Below are 14305 nucleotides of genomic sequence, written 5' to 3' on the forward strand. Positions count from 1 at the left end.
TTAATACACAAAGACATAAAAGCCCTTTCTGCATGAATACACTATAGTAGGCAAACTAGTGTAGACATGCAGTATGCATATTTCAAGAGGGTCATGAAAGGTCTGGTCATCATAACTATTGTACAATTTTTAATCACACTGACATGATTATAGTCTTCTTTCAAGTCAACACTAGCACTCCTCCAAGCTATTTCATATTACTGCTAGGAAAGACACAGTCAAATGTGCTCCCTGCGAATTACAAAAAAATACCTATCCAGAAACTGTTACATCATTAAAATCCTACCAAATGCAAAAAAATCGCAGCAAAAACACACACATAAAAAAACCACAGAGATACAAATAAGTACTAGATGTTATTTTCCTGCAATAATTTTTTTTTAATATATCATGACATAATCAATAAGTTATAGAAACATGTTAAGCTCTGTGTTCACTTCTGTGTAGCTACGGAATAAAAACGTGTGTACATTCTCTATATCGGTGATATGTCATATGCAACTTTTTCAGTAAATATATGTTATTTAAATGTAGTTCTGCCTGAAACTAAATATGGAATTATCAAACCTCTATGACACAACAAGATACCTATAACTCCTGCTAAGGTGAACCAACGTAGGGAATTGTCATTCTTACTGAAACATAATCAGTCAATATAATCTAGTAAAACTATTAGGATTGTATACATTCATCTACACAATTAACAAATGTGTTTTCATTACACTAAATTTCAAACAAGAGACAAGAATTTCCAATAGGGGTTAGGAATTTGCTCAAAGCATCACTTTTTAAGTGTGGCTCACAGTGGCAGGTGGATCACCCTCCAAACACAGGAATCCACAGAATTCTTTTATAGTCAGGGGCAAAGCCCAAATCACAGACGTGCTGAGTTCATAATTCCATCTGGGTGGAGATGACCCCTGTTGCCCCATCCCCTACTGACTCTCATCCTTGTGGTATGTGAGCTTACGGGTGCCTATCTAAACAATACATGTTTTTACATGACTTAAATGGAAATAATAGCTCAAGTGACAGTAAAGCCTTGTGATAAGTAAGAATTTGGACAAAATGCAAAGTGTCATTCTTTGTGAACATTTGCATAACTTGGCCCTTTTTTTGATATCACCAGCAAATGTTTTGAGCTTCTGAAAAATCTGATTGAAAGATGGTGCTTGATCAGTTCATCATTCCGTGGACACACTGCTACGTCATTGGAATAACAGAGTGTAATCCATGCTGGAATACCTGCTAAGGTAGAGATCCTTCCAACTGATGGTTCTCCTGCTTGCATTCATTATTACCGAGGAACATGTGTCTGCTAATTAATACAGCACAGCATACTAGTACTTCAAGGAATAAAATTATTAAAAAAACGAAGCGCGGGTAACGGATCCCCCAAGTTGGCTTCAGCAAAGAAAGGAATAAAATAAGTAGATGGGTGTACATGTGGATAATAATGTAAGTGTAACACTCACAAAGAGTCATTCGTGGTATTGCAGAGCTGTAAACGATGCTATAAAATGATTGTTGATAAAAACTTTTACTATAATGTAAGATGATTTTTGTAATTGACAAATACAGTGACATAAAAGTAATATTTTAAAGGGCAGTTGGTCAGTCCAAGGGGTTTATTCACTAAACACAGCATTGTAGAAAATAATAAATGATTTTTTTTTTTTTTTTTTTTTTTAAATAGCTTATTTGGTTCATTTTCACAAACCCAGCTGGTTATTTTACTCAACATTTTTGAAATTCTTTTTTTTTCAATTCACTACAGTTAGGTTTTTAGTGAATACGCCCCCTTGTGTTGAGAATCTTGGCAGCCTCAGTGATTAGCTGTCCTGGTTTTTAAGAGATTAGCCAATCTCCAAAGATTAAACAATATCTACCAATATAAACTTATAATGGGTGATAAGCAACATTCCTGAAAAGTATATTTCTCACTTTCATGACAAGTGATCTCTGTGGATGACACATATATATTCTTGCAAACGAGAACTAAAAGAATGAATATACTTATAAGATTCTTCCTATGGCAGAGGCATATACAGGCGGATGGACTAAACTCTGATTTATTAGTTAATATATCAACTGCAAAAGTTAGCCAAAAATTGATAATCTGGAAAAATTCTCAACTATTGCCCCAACATGGCAGTTTTAACCTAAATCTTACCTTTTGGGTCTCAATTTTCTACATTTTCGAGTTAAGCGGATAACCCTAGAAGCATTTGGTGGATGCCATAAACTAAACAAGCTCATGTCGCAAAAGCCCAGAAGCCAGGCTGGGGTGCTAGCATCTAATGGCAGGCAGAGACTATAAAACAGGGTTGGTCAAAAAGTAGATCTCCAGCTGTTGCAAAACTACTACCCTCACAATGCTTTGCCAGACTCTAGAAAAGGTAGGGGTGTATATTTTCTCCACCTCTAAAAGGTCTCTGTGGAGTGTAAAACGTAGAATTATATTAACGTACCAAATTAAGATAATTATTATGACTTGATAGTTTGTTTAAGGTGAGATTACCCCTAGGCGATGCTCTCCCCCCTTAGAAATGCTTATGTATGCAAATCTCTTATCTCAGCACATGTTTTCATGCTGAGAGGTCTCAAAAACAAAAGTGCAAATGTATCATTCAATGTGTCTCGGACACGAAAACTTTTACACACATAACTGTTAATGTTTCCAGTCAGCTTTCATACTGGATAAACGTGTAAGGCAAGTACAGTTTAAAAACGTTATTGTTCAGGTGTGGGGCAATTACAAAGTGGGTGTTAAAGAGGTAATGAACTGTCCCTTTAAAACCAAATTATGTAAGCAACACAGGTGGTGTAATTAATTATAGACAAAAGGAAAATTGACAGGCTGCGTTCAGAAGATAGATGGCCAGTCTTCGGGACTTTTATGATGGCACAGAAGAATGTGCAAAGATCACTGAAAATTATTTAAAAAAACAAGCCTGTTGAGAGACACATGAACAATATATTTAGTGGGTGTATTTATTAAACAGGTAAATGACAGCTAAACAGAAAATAAATTAGAGCAAAAAAGTGATGTTTAAAAAAAAAACAAAATAGCCCAATTAAAGTTTATAATATGGATGTCATTTTCTGGCATTTAAATAGAATTCCTTATTTAGTGAATACGTCCCTAGGTGAAAAGAACATCAATTGCAAAATTGCAGGAAAATGTCCAAATCATTAAATGAGAAACGTGACCACTTACAATAGTGTTCAACAACCTTTTTTTACCTATGCCAGAGGGTCGCATGCCACTCAGAAGCTTAGGTTAGATGTTAAAGGGAAACTCCAGTGCCAGGAAAACAATCCGTTTTCCTGGCACTGGAGGGTCCCTCTCCCTCCCACCCCCCAATCCCCAGTTACTGAAGCGGTGAAAACCCCTCAGGTCACTTACCTGAGGCAGCGGCGATGTCCCTCATCGCTGCCTCCTCCTCTGCGCCGCTCCTCCCTGTGATGTTGTCGGCCGGTGGGCGAGACTGATCCCGCCCACCAGCCGAGGAGACCTAATGCTCATGCGCGGCAATGCCGCACATGCGCATTATGTCTCCCCATAGGAAAGCATTGAAAACGAATTTCAATGCTTTCCTATGGGGAAATGAGCGACGCTGGAGGTCCTCACACAGCGTGAGGACATCCAGCGACGCTCTAGCACTTCCATAAATCAGGAAGTGACCTCTAGTGGCTGTCTAGTAGACAGCCACTAGAGGTGGAGTTAACCCTGCAAGGTAATTATTGCAGTTTATAAAAAACTGCAATAATTACACTTGCAGGGTTAGGAGTAGTGGGAGTTGGCACCCAGACCACTCCAATGAGCAGAAGTGGTCTGGGTGCCTGTAGTGTCCCTTTATCACATTAACCCTTTAAGGACAATTGGCCAGGCAAATAATGTGATATCCAGGCAGTCCTGATATGTCATCGGTCATGAAGGGGTTAAATTTAATTTTGCAATTGTTATTCTTGCATTTCCCAGTTCCGTTTTGTATATATTTTTATTATTATGTTATTATTTAAATAGCACCAATAAATTCTGCAGCGCTTAAATGTAAATTGATCCATGTTTCTTGATTGTTGGATTAACTAATATTTTGTTTATCTGACTTTTAGCTTCCTGGCATTTTTTTGTAGGACTATTTGTTTTGTTTTTACAATTGCTACTGGACTAAAAAAAAATAAAAAAAAATACAGCTACAAAGTAGCAAACTCACTTAAAACAGAACATTATGTTGGGGGGAAAAGTGTTAAGAACTGATTGCTGTTCACTTAAAATGACAGTATCTACATTCACATGAGTGTGTCAGAGCCTGACTATTAGCAGACATCTAGAGATCATTTCATTGATCAGTTTGTGACAGAAAGATAGTGTTGACTTTGGAGTGGCCCCTGCATAATGTGGAGAACATTCAGGCGGAACAGAGTGACTAGAGATTGCCTTCAGGGTTTTTATTCCCTATCAGAATTTTGTCTGTAGTTTTTTCTTTTTTTTTTTTCTTTTCTTTCAATAGGGAGGATCTTCCCGTGGTGGTGGTGACTGATTGCATTGCAGCCCTGTAGGAGGCATTCAGCTCTGAAGAAATGTGGTTTTGTGTGTTTAAGTGGGACCATGCTATTGGATTTAGAAAGCCTCTAGTGTAAGGTGCTGTGCCTTTAAGAGCAGTGTGTTTGTTTGGAACCACCTCCTCATCTCAGTCTGCAATGTGCAGTTAGTTAGCAAGCAGGCTGTGGGAAACAGCATGTATAGTGTATTCTGTGTATCTACAGAGGGGCTAAAGTGAGATGCTATGCAACGCATGTAACTAAGTTATTGTTAATGTACCTGCATGGTTTTCTGGCATTTACTGCATAGACTGATAGCCTAGGGATAGCAGAGTATTAGAAACGCAGAGCACAGAGTCTGGCGAAGATACAGGAATTCATTCAACGCCTGAAGGATTGCTCGGGCTGCCGAAGGCAAAAAATCACATTCAACTCTGTGTCCTCAGACGGGAATATAAAAGCTTACTCTCAGCCAAAAGAAGTTGCCTTTGGTTCTCAGACCTGTTTCCTAAACATGCAATTTGGATGAGCAAGTACTCTGTATTGCATTCGCTGCCAGATCACAAACTTGTGAATTAAACAAGTTCTACTGGATCTAACCGCGATTTCTCTGGCATATACCCATCTTCTTTCTTAGTGAGATCTAACCTGCTGTGTGCTGGTTTCTTTACTTTGGTGTTTTGTTGGTGGGTCTACGATAATGCTGGCAAGCTTTGTGAAGAAGAAGATGTGTGGCATTGGCTTCTGGAAGGTGTCCATATCTGTGGGGTTAGTGTTGGTGATACTGAGCGAGGTGGCACCTCAACCCTGCCCAGCTCAGTGTTCATGTTCTGGTACCACGGTGGACTGTCATGGACTAGCTCTACGTAACGTTCCTCGTAACATCCCACGGAATACTGAAAGATTGTGAGTATATCAAAACATCTGTGTACGTGGAAATTGATTTAGGGTCAGATTAACGTAGGCGATATCGGAACAGAAACTCCAGGCCCATACTTTGAAACAGGCCCTAAGCAGTCATTAATTATGAAAATTGGCTGCAGCCACTATAGTGGCACTTAACTTGCTTTAAACTATCTTTTTTTTGTTTTTTTACTTAGTAATTTATTAATGGCTTCCCAATACTCAGCTTGTTGGCTGTGTTCATTTTATGTGTCTACCCTCCGGATATGTGACATTGCAATCACACTGGATGGAAAGTCCATAGGTCATGTGGATCGACAGTAGTTTTCCTATATGTCATACATGTAAATGACAACTACTATGATAATAAAATGTACATTTAATTTCTCTCGTTAGGTCTGTTCCATGTTTTTTATTTTTTTAGTATAAATCTAGCACTGAATAGTTCATTATATATGTTTGTTTATATAATTCCAACTACCAATACAGTGACCGATTAAAAAGTATTATAAACTCAATTTTACAAGCCAAGACAAACTAATATCTAAAGATATAGAGGGCCCTGTCTGCAGCCTTATAATCTAGAGAGAGTAGCTTATATACCATTATATTCAGGTTTTAATATGTGGAATAGTCACTAGCATAATTTAATCTAAACAACACACATTCACGGTAAAATTTTTAGTTCTGGAAAGATGGCACGAATAGTTTTGTGCTCGTCTCTGGCAGTTGAGAGGTTAACATAAAAACATTTTGTTTCTGAAATCCGACCAAAACACAGTAGTGAAACAAAGCACAAATAAAATGCTCCGTAAATAAGAAAAGGGGTAAAGGGAGGTTCTTCCCTTGAATTAAGTGCTCAAGACATGCGTTGATGTATTCTCCATACAGCAGATATCTTGATGATGTGAATGAAATCCCGATTCCCACTCTCTAGCCCTTTCAAGAACACCCTGCCCTTACAATCCTTTTCAAACAGCACAGTTATAAGCCTACTTTTCACACAGTGATGATCAATATTTATGCACGATGTGGCATAATAAATAATACCTTATCAACGTCTGCTAGCTTTTTGATTAGCCTGCCATCAGTAGGAGCCATCTGATTCAGGATCCTGTTAGCAAAAACTGATTCCTTGTCTCATTTGTAAAGTCTCCTGTCATTCGGAGGTTCCTATGATATATAAAGCAATAGCATTTTGATAGCTCATGAATAAATGGTGCGTTACGTAGTACGTCTCTAGATTCTCCATCGAGATTGACTGCTCTCTGCATACTTTATCTGCATTGATTCGATTTTTTTTTTCCCCCAGAGCTTCTTGTAGCATGCTGCCTTCTATTCATTATCGGTAGATAAACTAATCTTTAGCAAGAAAATAGAAATAAGCAAGCAGATTTGTACAGATTGTCTGCCTGATAATTTGGTGGACATAGAAGTTGTCTTGTGCTTGATTTTATCATGAACAAACTGTCATTCTCCTTTGAAGGTTAGAGTTTGGAAGGTGAAGAATGTTAAGGCAAAGTTTACTAAGTTCTGAGATATGCATCTCTCCCCCCCCCCCCCCTACCAGAATTTTTATTCTTTTAGGTAAAGGACAAACTTAACCCCATATTCACCATGTGGTTGATCTTGTTCACACACTCCGACTCTAGAGGTTTTCCACTCTGTGAAACATGTCATGTTAACATTCAGTGTTGAAATTCAGTGACATTATTACAATACACATAGAAAGTGCCTGGCTACTAAACTGGTTCATGGATTGCAGGATAAAACCTACAAGGAAAGGGTAAAGGATCTTAACATGGATATAGCTTGGAGGAAAGAAGAGACAGAGGGGATATGATAGAAACATTTAAATACATAAAGTGAATCAACACAGTAAAGGAGGAGACTATATTTAAAAGAAGAAAAACTACCACAACAAGAGGACATAGTCTTAAATTAGAGGGACAAAGGTTTAAAAATAATATCAGGAAGTATTACTTTACTGAGAGGGTAGTGGATGAATGGAATAGCCTTCCAGCTGAAGTGGTAGAGGTTAACACAGTAAAGGAGTTTAAGCATGCGTGGGATAGGCATAAGGCTATCCTAACTATAAGATAAGGCCAGGGAATAATGAAAGTATTTTTGGAAAATTAGGCAGACTAGATGGGCCGAATGGTTCTTATCTGCTGTCACATTCTATGTTTCTATGTTAATAAAAAATGTGCAGATCATATGTAGAAATAAAAAACTAAAAATCTTTTTTGTCAAGATGACATTTTACAAAGGAGTTGATTATTAATATTATAGTTATGGTTTGAAATCATAAAAAAAAAAAAAAAAAGCAATCCGCAAAACTCAGACTTCTGACAGATTGTAAACCATCACAGGGAGTTGGGAAGGCAAAGTGTATGCAGACAGTTTTCTGAGTACATTGTCATCTCCAAAATAAGCCCTGACTATTCTCTGAAAGCATATTTCAACAATGGGCATTTTCTATCCAAGTTATTGGAAATGCAATGCACATGGCTTGCTGATTTTTACAGCTTCCCTAGTCTCTGTTCTAAAACCGAGAATTTTATATCAAATGGAAACACGAACACAACCAGATCAGAATTTTAAAACTGCTTATTTTCACCTAGATTTTCCATGGCATTTACGTATATCGTAGGTGGTCCCAGTCGATGATCCAGAAAAATAGCCTTCACGTTGTGTCGATTGCTTCTTGTTGCGTAATACTTAATGAAGCTTCAGTCTCAGGAACAAATACCTCAAACAATAATAACAGTAAACACAATCAAACCAGTTTTATACAAAAATATGTTTAACGTCCTTAAAAATGCAATGCAGCTTTTTTTATTTTATTATTTTTTTTTTAACTTAAGTTGTTGCTTTCATAGTTTTTTTTTTTATGCAAATTTCATATTGGTTGTATTGACATGGATAGGGGATGTGGTTAATTGGAGATGTTCACCCCACTAAAGTTTAGTCATCCCGTATCCGTATTGTACTGAACAGGGGCTCCATTTGTCCCAAGTAAAAAGTTGTTTTTCTACTAATGATCACAGATTACTATGGATCCTTTAAAGTTAAAACTCCTGATAAATGCTTTGCTTAACTTTCCTCTATACTGATTGTATTAAAGGGTCTCTATCATGCATAATGTGACCGAGTCCCACTTTGATTTTCTATTTATTTAATCTATACATTGTGCTAGCCTAATGGCTAGCAAATGTATGGTTTTGCAGATATTTAGAAATTTCGTTTTTGCATCCCATTATAGGCAGTGTGCACCAGCCGCATGAGTGTTCATTTTTCCCAGCATCCTTTGCAAATTGCCCTGGGCACAACGAATTTCAGGCCAGTTTGAAAAGGATGCTGGGCCAAGCGTAACATGCTTCCACGCAGCAACCAGAGAAATTAAAGGAAGACATTTTTATTTTTTAATTATTAATTTCTAAATATTTATATATGCTTTTTCGTCAGCAAAGTTTACAGATTGAAAATATCAAAATGTGACCCCCTTCTCCCCCCTTTTTGCAGCAGCCAACAGCACAGAGTTAAAAAAAATACTGACATAAATTAAATAATTAGAATATTAAATATGGACTCTGATGTTTGTATAATGAAGTCCTTTGAAAAGTGAGGTCAATAACTGTCATCTGCCCAATGTTTCCATAATTTCTTGTTAAGTGCTTTATCTTAGTACAACCAAAAATATTTGTACTTTTTGTGTAAATATTGGCAGATCATAAAATCATGCAACTGTTATGACAACATCATTGAGATAAAGTTTGATAAAAAGAACTTTAAAGATTTCACTCTAAAGTTTACATTTGTTTAATGTCTAACTCAAATGAGTTTATGATGTTCGTTTTCAAAGCTACCAATATAGCCCTGTTTGGAGATAAGCCTTCTATATGTACCATTTTATCAAATGAGGTTTGGAACAAAGTAATCTTCCAAGATAGTACTGATCTGTTACCCTGCAAATATCACTGTTTTCCAGCTCATTTAAAAAAAGGAGCCTTAGCACAAAATTCATATTCTGACAAGTGTTTTCTTTCTTTTTTTTTCCCACTGCAATTTTTTGTTTCCCCCAGAGACCTGAACGCCAATAATATAACAAGAATAACTAAGACAGATTTTGCTGGTTTAAGACACCTTCGTGTTTTGTAAGTATTTATTTATTTAAACAAATACTTTAATAGAATGCATGTTTTGTGCATTACGCTTTTGCTTGTTTTGAAATATTTTATATCATTAAATTTAAAAAAAAATACATTAATACATCCGCATGTGTGTGTATATATGAATTAAAAACTATATAGAAATATTTTAAAATCATTTTTATTTTGATGTATATTATTTGAAGTGTGTTTCTCCAGATTCCCAAGCCAGACTGAACAATTTAAAAATGTTGGCTATGTACGTTATTAAAGTTACGACTGTCATCTGAAAGTAATTAGTTGTAATTGTCAATGTTTTCAAACACTTTTGCTAAATTGGAGAGTATTGCTGTTTTATTTCAGCTCAGACACATATTGTCTTTTTTTTTTCTCTTAATTGCTCAGGTTATGTTAATACATGAGCCAATATCTTCCAGAAATGAGGCTGAGTTTATTTTTTCAAAGGCTCTAAAGTTTTGAAACTTTCTGAGTAGATAATATTTAATATAATGTCTTGTAATATGTCTGCAAATGAAGTGTTCTTATTTCTTATCAGATACATATTGATTTGTGTTTGCTATTGTTTATATATTTTATAGTCCGTATGCTTTATTATTTTAACTTGACATAAGGTTTTTGTTATAAACTCAGGCTCATTTATTGCTCCGTTTACCCAACAAAAGTCAGCTAATATTGCCAAATATACTTTTAAGAGTAACTACCCCATATAATTAGCCTAAATGGAAATATGCTTTGATTTTTTTTTTTGATTTTTTTTTAGTTTGTACCTTTATTATAGTTAAAAAAAAATAATAATTAAAACCCATATAAACCCTGTAGAGAAATGCTATGCATTCAGTAAATATATATATATATATATATATATATATATATATATATATATATATATATATATAATTTATATATATATTTAATATATATATATATATATATATATATATATATTTTGTTTTATGAAAGAAATCAATTTCTTTCTAAATATTGTTTTTTTTTTTTTAGTAGTGAACTTTCTTTTGCTATCACAAATATTTTTTTTCAAATAAATTAATAATGCTTGCAGACATCCAGGCGATTCGCCCCCCCCTTCCCTACCTCCCTCTTCTTTTGTTTCTGTTGTTTTGCTTGTTCCCCATGGCTGCTTAGCTTTTGAACTCATTAAATTAGATGTGAAATTTCAAACTGGATTTCAAATGCCGAAATTAACAAACATGTCAGAATTAGAAGATGTGAACCATTGGAGTTTTTAAATGGCAGGTATTATTGGTTGAATGATTAATGATGGCAATATGGTGCATTTATATACTTTCTGAATTTTAGGCAGCTTATGGAAAACAAGATTAGCACTATTGAAAGGGGAGCATTCCAGGATCTTAAAGAACTCGATAGACTGTAAGTATTTTTTAATTGCAAATCTGTCTCCACATTTTCTCATGCATTTGGCCATGTAGTACAGAACTTATTTAAAGCTACATTAAAGCATATTTTAGTGAATTCAAATCCAATTTGAAAGTTTAGGCAAAAAAATGGATAAGCTATTTCTATAGATGACTTAGAGAAATTTTCACTATAAGCACTTTTTGCCTACATTTTTCAATTCAGTTTTCAGTTCACCCCAATTCAGTCCTTACAATTTTTTATTGGTATAATTTTGGAACAAAATGTAATATTTTAATACATGAAACACAATTAAGTTTTGTTAATGTTTGTAAATTAGAAAAACTATAATATATTACTTTTAATAGTGATTCTTCATATTGTCGAACATAAGTTTTGAAAAATTATCTTTATAGTTTCCCCAGCTTGGTACAGAAAATTTATTTAAATACTCTTTATTCTACGTCTGGCTTTTTACTATTACTCACCCTCCCCCAAACAACAAATAGCTTATTAGCGTATTCTTATAGCTTGTTCTTGAGTAAACATGTTTTGCATTGTAGATTGTATTCACTTATTGCTGTCTTAACACATTGTTAATGATCAGGCACTTTGTCAATCTCTGTATTCTACCTGCTGAGTAATTATGAAACCATCATTAGTCACAGATAGATATAAATAACTGATATGCTTGAATGAAATTTTCCCAGGGAAATGCAAAGCACAATGCCAATTAATTAACTGAAACACATGTTACTAGGGATACTTTGAGTGTACGCGTACTCTAGATGCCGGTGAAATAGTTCAGTGGGCTAATGCATCAGCAGAATCTGTTCTAACCCTTGGGTCCCACGTTCAAATCAGGGTTGACTCAGCCCTTCAGCCTTCCGAGGTCGATAAAATGAGTACCATTGAATTGGGTGATAGTAACAACCCCTGGATGTGGGGCTAAGGTAACATCCCCAGGATGTACTTGGAAACCAGAGTAATCTGAATGTACCTTTCCTGGTTAAATACTTTGTTATTATTAAATCAACTCATTATTTATTTAACAGTGCTTATATGGCACTCTTACCAATTGTAGTGTTACATGGCCCTAAGTGGAACACTTTTTTTTTTTCTTAGTCTTGAATAATTTTAAGTTATACAATGTTTGCATTTCCTAAACCGACTTTAATGATTATTTTAGTAACTATGCAGGCTTGCCAATTAACTTTGCAAAGCAACTGGTGGCTTTGATTTTACCAACTAGCACAGTAGTCTTGGGTTGGAATGCTACAAGAGCATTTTGAAGGTTATTCGCCAAATAGTGAGTTGGGTTGTCAGCTAATTTTCCATATTGTTACTAAAATAGTCAAATATTTAAAAAAATAAAAAGATCACCAACTGAGACATAATGAAGATTTTTTTTTTTTCAAACTTCACTGTTTTGACCTACCTAGGCTTTTCGGAAATATTTAATCAAGACCTATGTGTGAAAGGCATGTGGGAAGGAAATTGGTTAAATTCAGCAAGCAAGGAACCATAGGAGCTGACTTTGTTAGTTCTATATGTTCTGTTGTATGTAGGAATTGTTATAAAGTAATCAAGGTAGAGTCAAGGCATGTCCATTTATGGGGGATGGTACAAAAAGTTTGTAATACCCAACAGGCAGCCAAAAAATACTTCTTCAAGCATCCTCTTTACCAAAAATGGACTATATAGTTGGTAAATAGACCAGGAGTTCCCCAGTCCCTTGGTACTAATGTGGTTTTCAGTACCCTGGCTCATAAGTTGGTCCCAAACCCGCTGAACCTATTTAGTTGGCCCTAAAGTACCCAACCAAAGGATGACCAAGCCCTCATTCCATATTGCCAAAACTCTCTCTAGATTATAGTGCTACACAGTACCAAATAAACTGGCCAGTAAACACCTCTAGAATTAACTAGTGTTTTGTGTGTCTTTGACTGGCTAATCTTTAAAATTGGGATTCCAGAAGGATAATTTGATCATATTAATCAAGGCCTTCGAATAATGTTGGAGAATACAGAGTAGCACCATTTACAATATATCTCTGTAGAGGTATAGAAAGGAGCAGTGGCAGAGTAATTTGTTTCTCTGTATGGTGAATACCAACTTTGGGTCAAAAATTAAACATATATCAGGGCTTAATGGGCTACCTATTCATCCAGATTAGGTTGGAGAAATCTCATTAAAGTCAAGCATTTCTTACTAATAAGATCTAGTCTATATATGGCATTCGATAAGAAAGCTGAGGTCACAAGTTTATAATGGGCTCAGATCACACAGAAGTGGTGTTATGTGCTGGTTCTGTGTTTTCTCCATTTCTTAATGATGACATAATTGAAGCATTATTTAAACTGTAAATTCCAATGGCCAAGTAGATAACACAATTGCTGACAGTAAGTGTTGATTCATGAAAAGATATTGTCTATGTGAAAAGACAAATTACCTATGACTATTCTTCTCTGTGTGTGTTCACATGTGTGTACATATATGAAGGTATATTTTATGACGGCATACTGTTTTGTCTTGGATACACTGTCAACATTTGAAATTCAAATATCTCAACTTAGTGTATATCTAAGAAAATTACATAAGCCTTCACTTTCTATGAGATTTTCTTAGAGATACATAAGGCTTCACATTATATGCTAATATATATCTGGACGATTGCAACAAATAGAAGCTGAAACTGACCTAAAAAGGTCTGACCTTCTCATAGATTCTCTACCACATCATTTTTGCACACTCTTTTCAACTGTGATATAACGTGTGTATTTATATTACTCAGTTTAAATCTTTACACATGTTTCTGAATTACCACATTAAATATAATAGCGTGTTCTTCATGGAATTCAGAATTCGTTGTTGCTCCCATTTCTAGTTATAAGGTAGAATATTTCAGTGGTACAGTGTTTAAACTGAGCAATGAGCAGGTTCATGCTTGGGTTCCATGGGTACTATATCAATCTCACTACATTTCGAACCTTCTCATAACCCCTATATATCACACTGAGCATATTACATAAAACAAATCACCGTTAGAGTGAAAATCTCATAGAAAGTGAAGCCTTATGTAATTTTCTTACAGATGCACTAAATTAGATTTGATTTTATTTTTTCAATTTGACAATTTTTATTGAGACATCAGAATAAGCATCATGGGTTACAGAATAAAAGAGGGGGTAGCATTGGGGTCGCGCCACAGCACAACATTACTCATCAATAGCAACACATTAACATAACAGTGTCCTTTGCTCTCATGCTACATATTGGGGTTATATGCCATAAACTTGTATTTGGGA

General features: G+C 35.4%; 1 protein-coding gene across 9 annotated transcripts in view; it reads left to right on the plus strand.

Moving 5' to 3' along the window:
* Positions 1-4659: 4659 nt before the first annotated feature.
* Positions 4660-14305, plus strand: part of SLIT2 (slit guidance ligand 2) — a 233067-nt gene continuing 223421 nt past the window's right edge. For 6 of the 9 annotated variants that reach the window (XM_063457821.1, XM_063457823.1, XM_063457825.1 and 3 more), the window contains exons 1-3: positions 4660-5454; positions 9537-9608; positions 10941-11012. In XM_063457821.1, coding sequence (XP_063313891.1) covers positions 5249-5454; positions 9537-9608; positions 10941-11012 — 350 coding nt within the window. In that variant the 5' untranslated portion in view covers positions 4660-5248. The remainder of the gene's footprint in view (positions 5455-9536; positions 9609-10940; positions 11013-14305) is intronic. The other 3 variants (XM_063457827.1, XM_063457828.1, XM_063457829.1) reach the window with 1 other exon arrangement.

Source organism: Pelobates fuscus, chromosome 6 (genome assembly GCF_036172605.1).
Source record: "Pelobates fuscus isolate aPelFus1 chromosome 6, aPelFus1.pri, whole genome shotgun sequence".
Taxonomy (NCBI): Eukaryota; Metazoa; Chordata; class Amphibia; order Anura; family Pelobatidae; genus Pelobates; species Pelobates fuscus.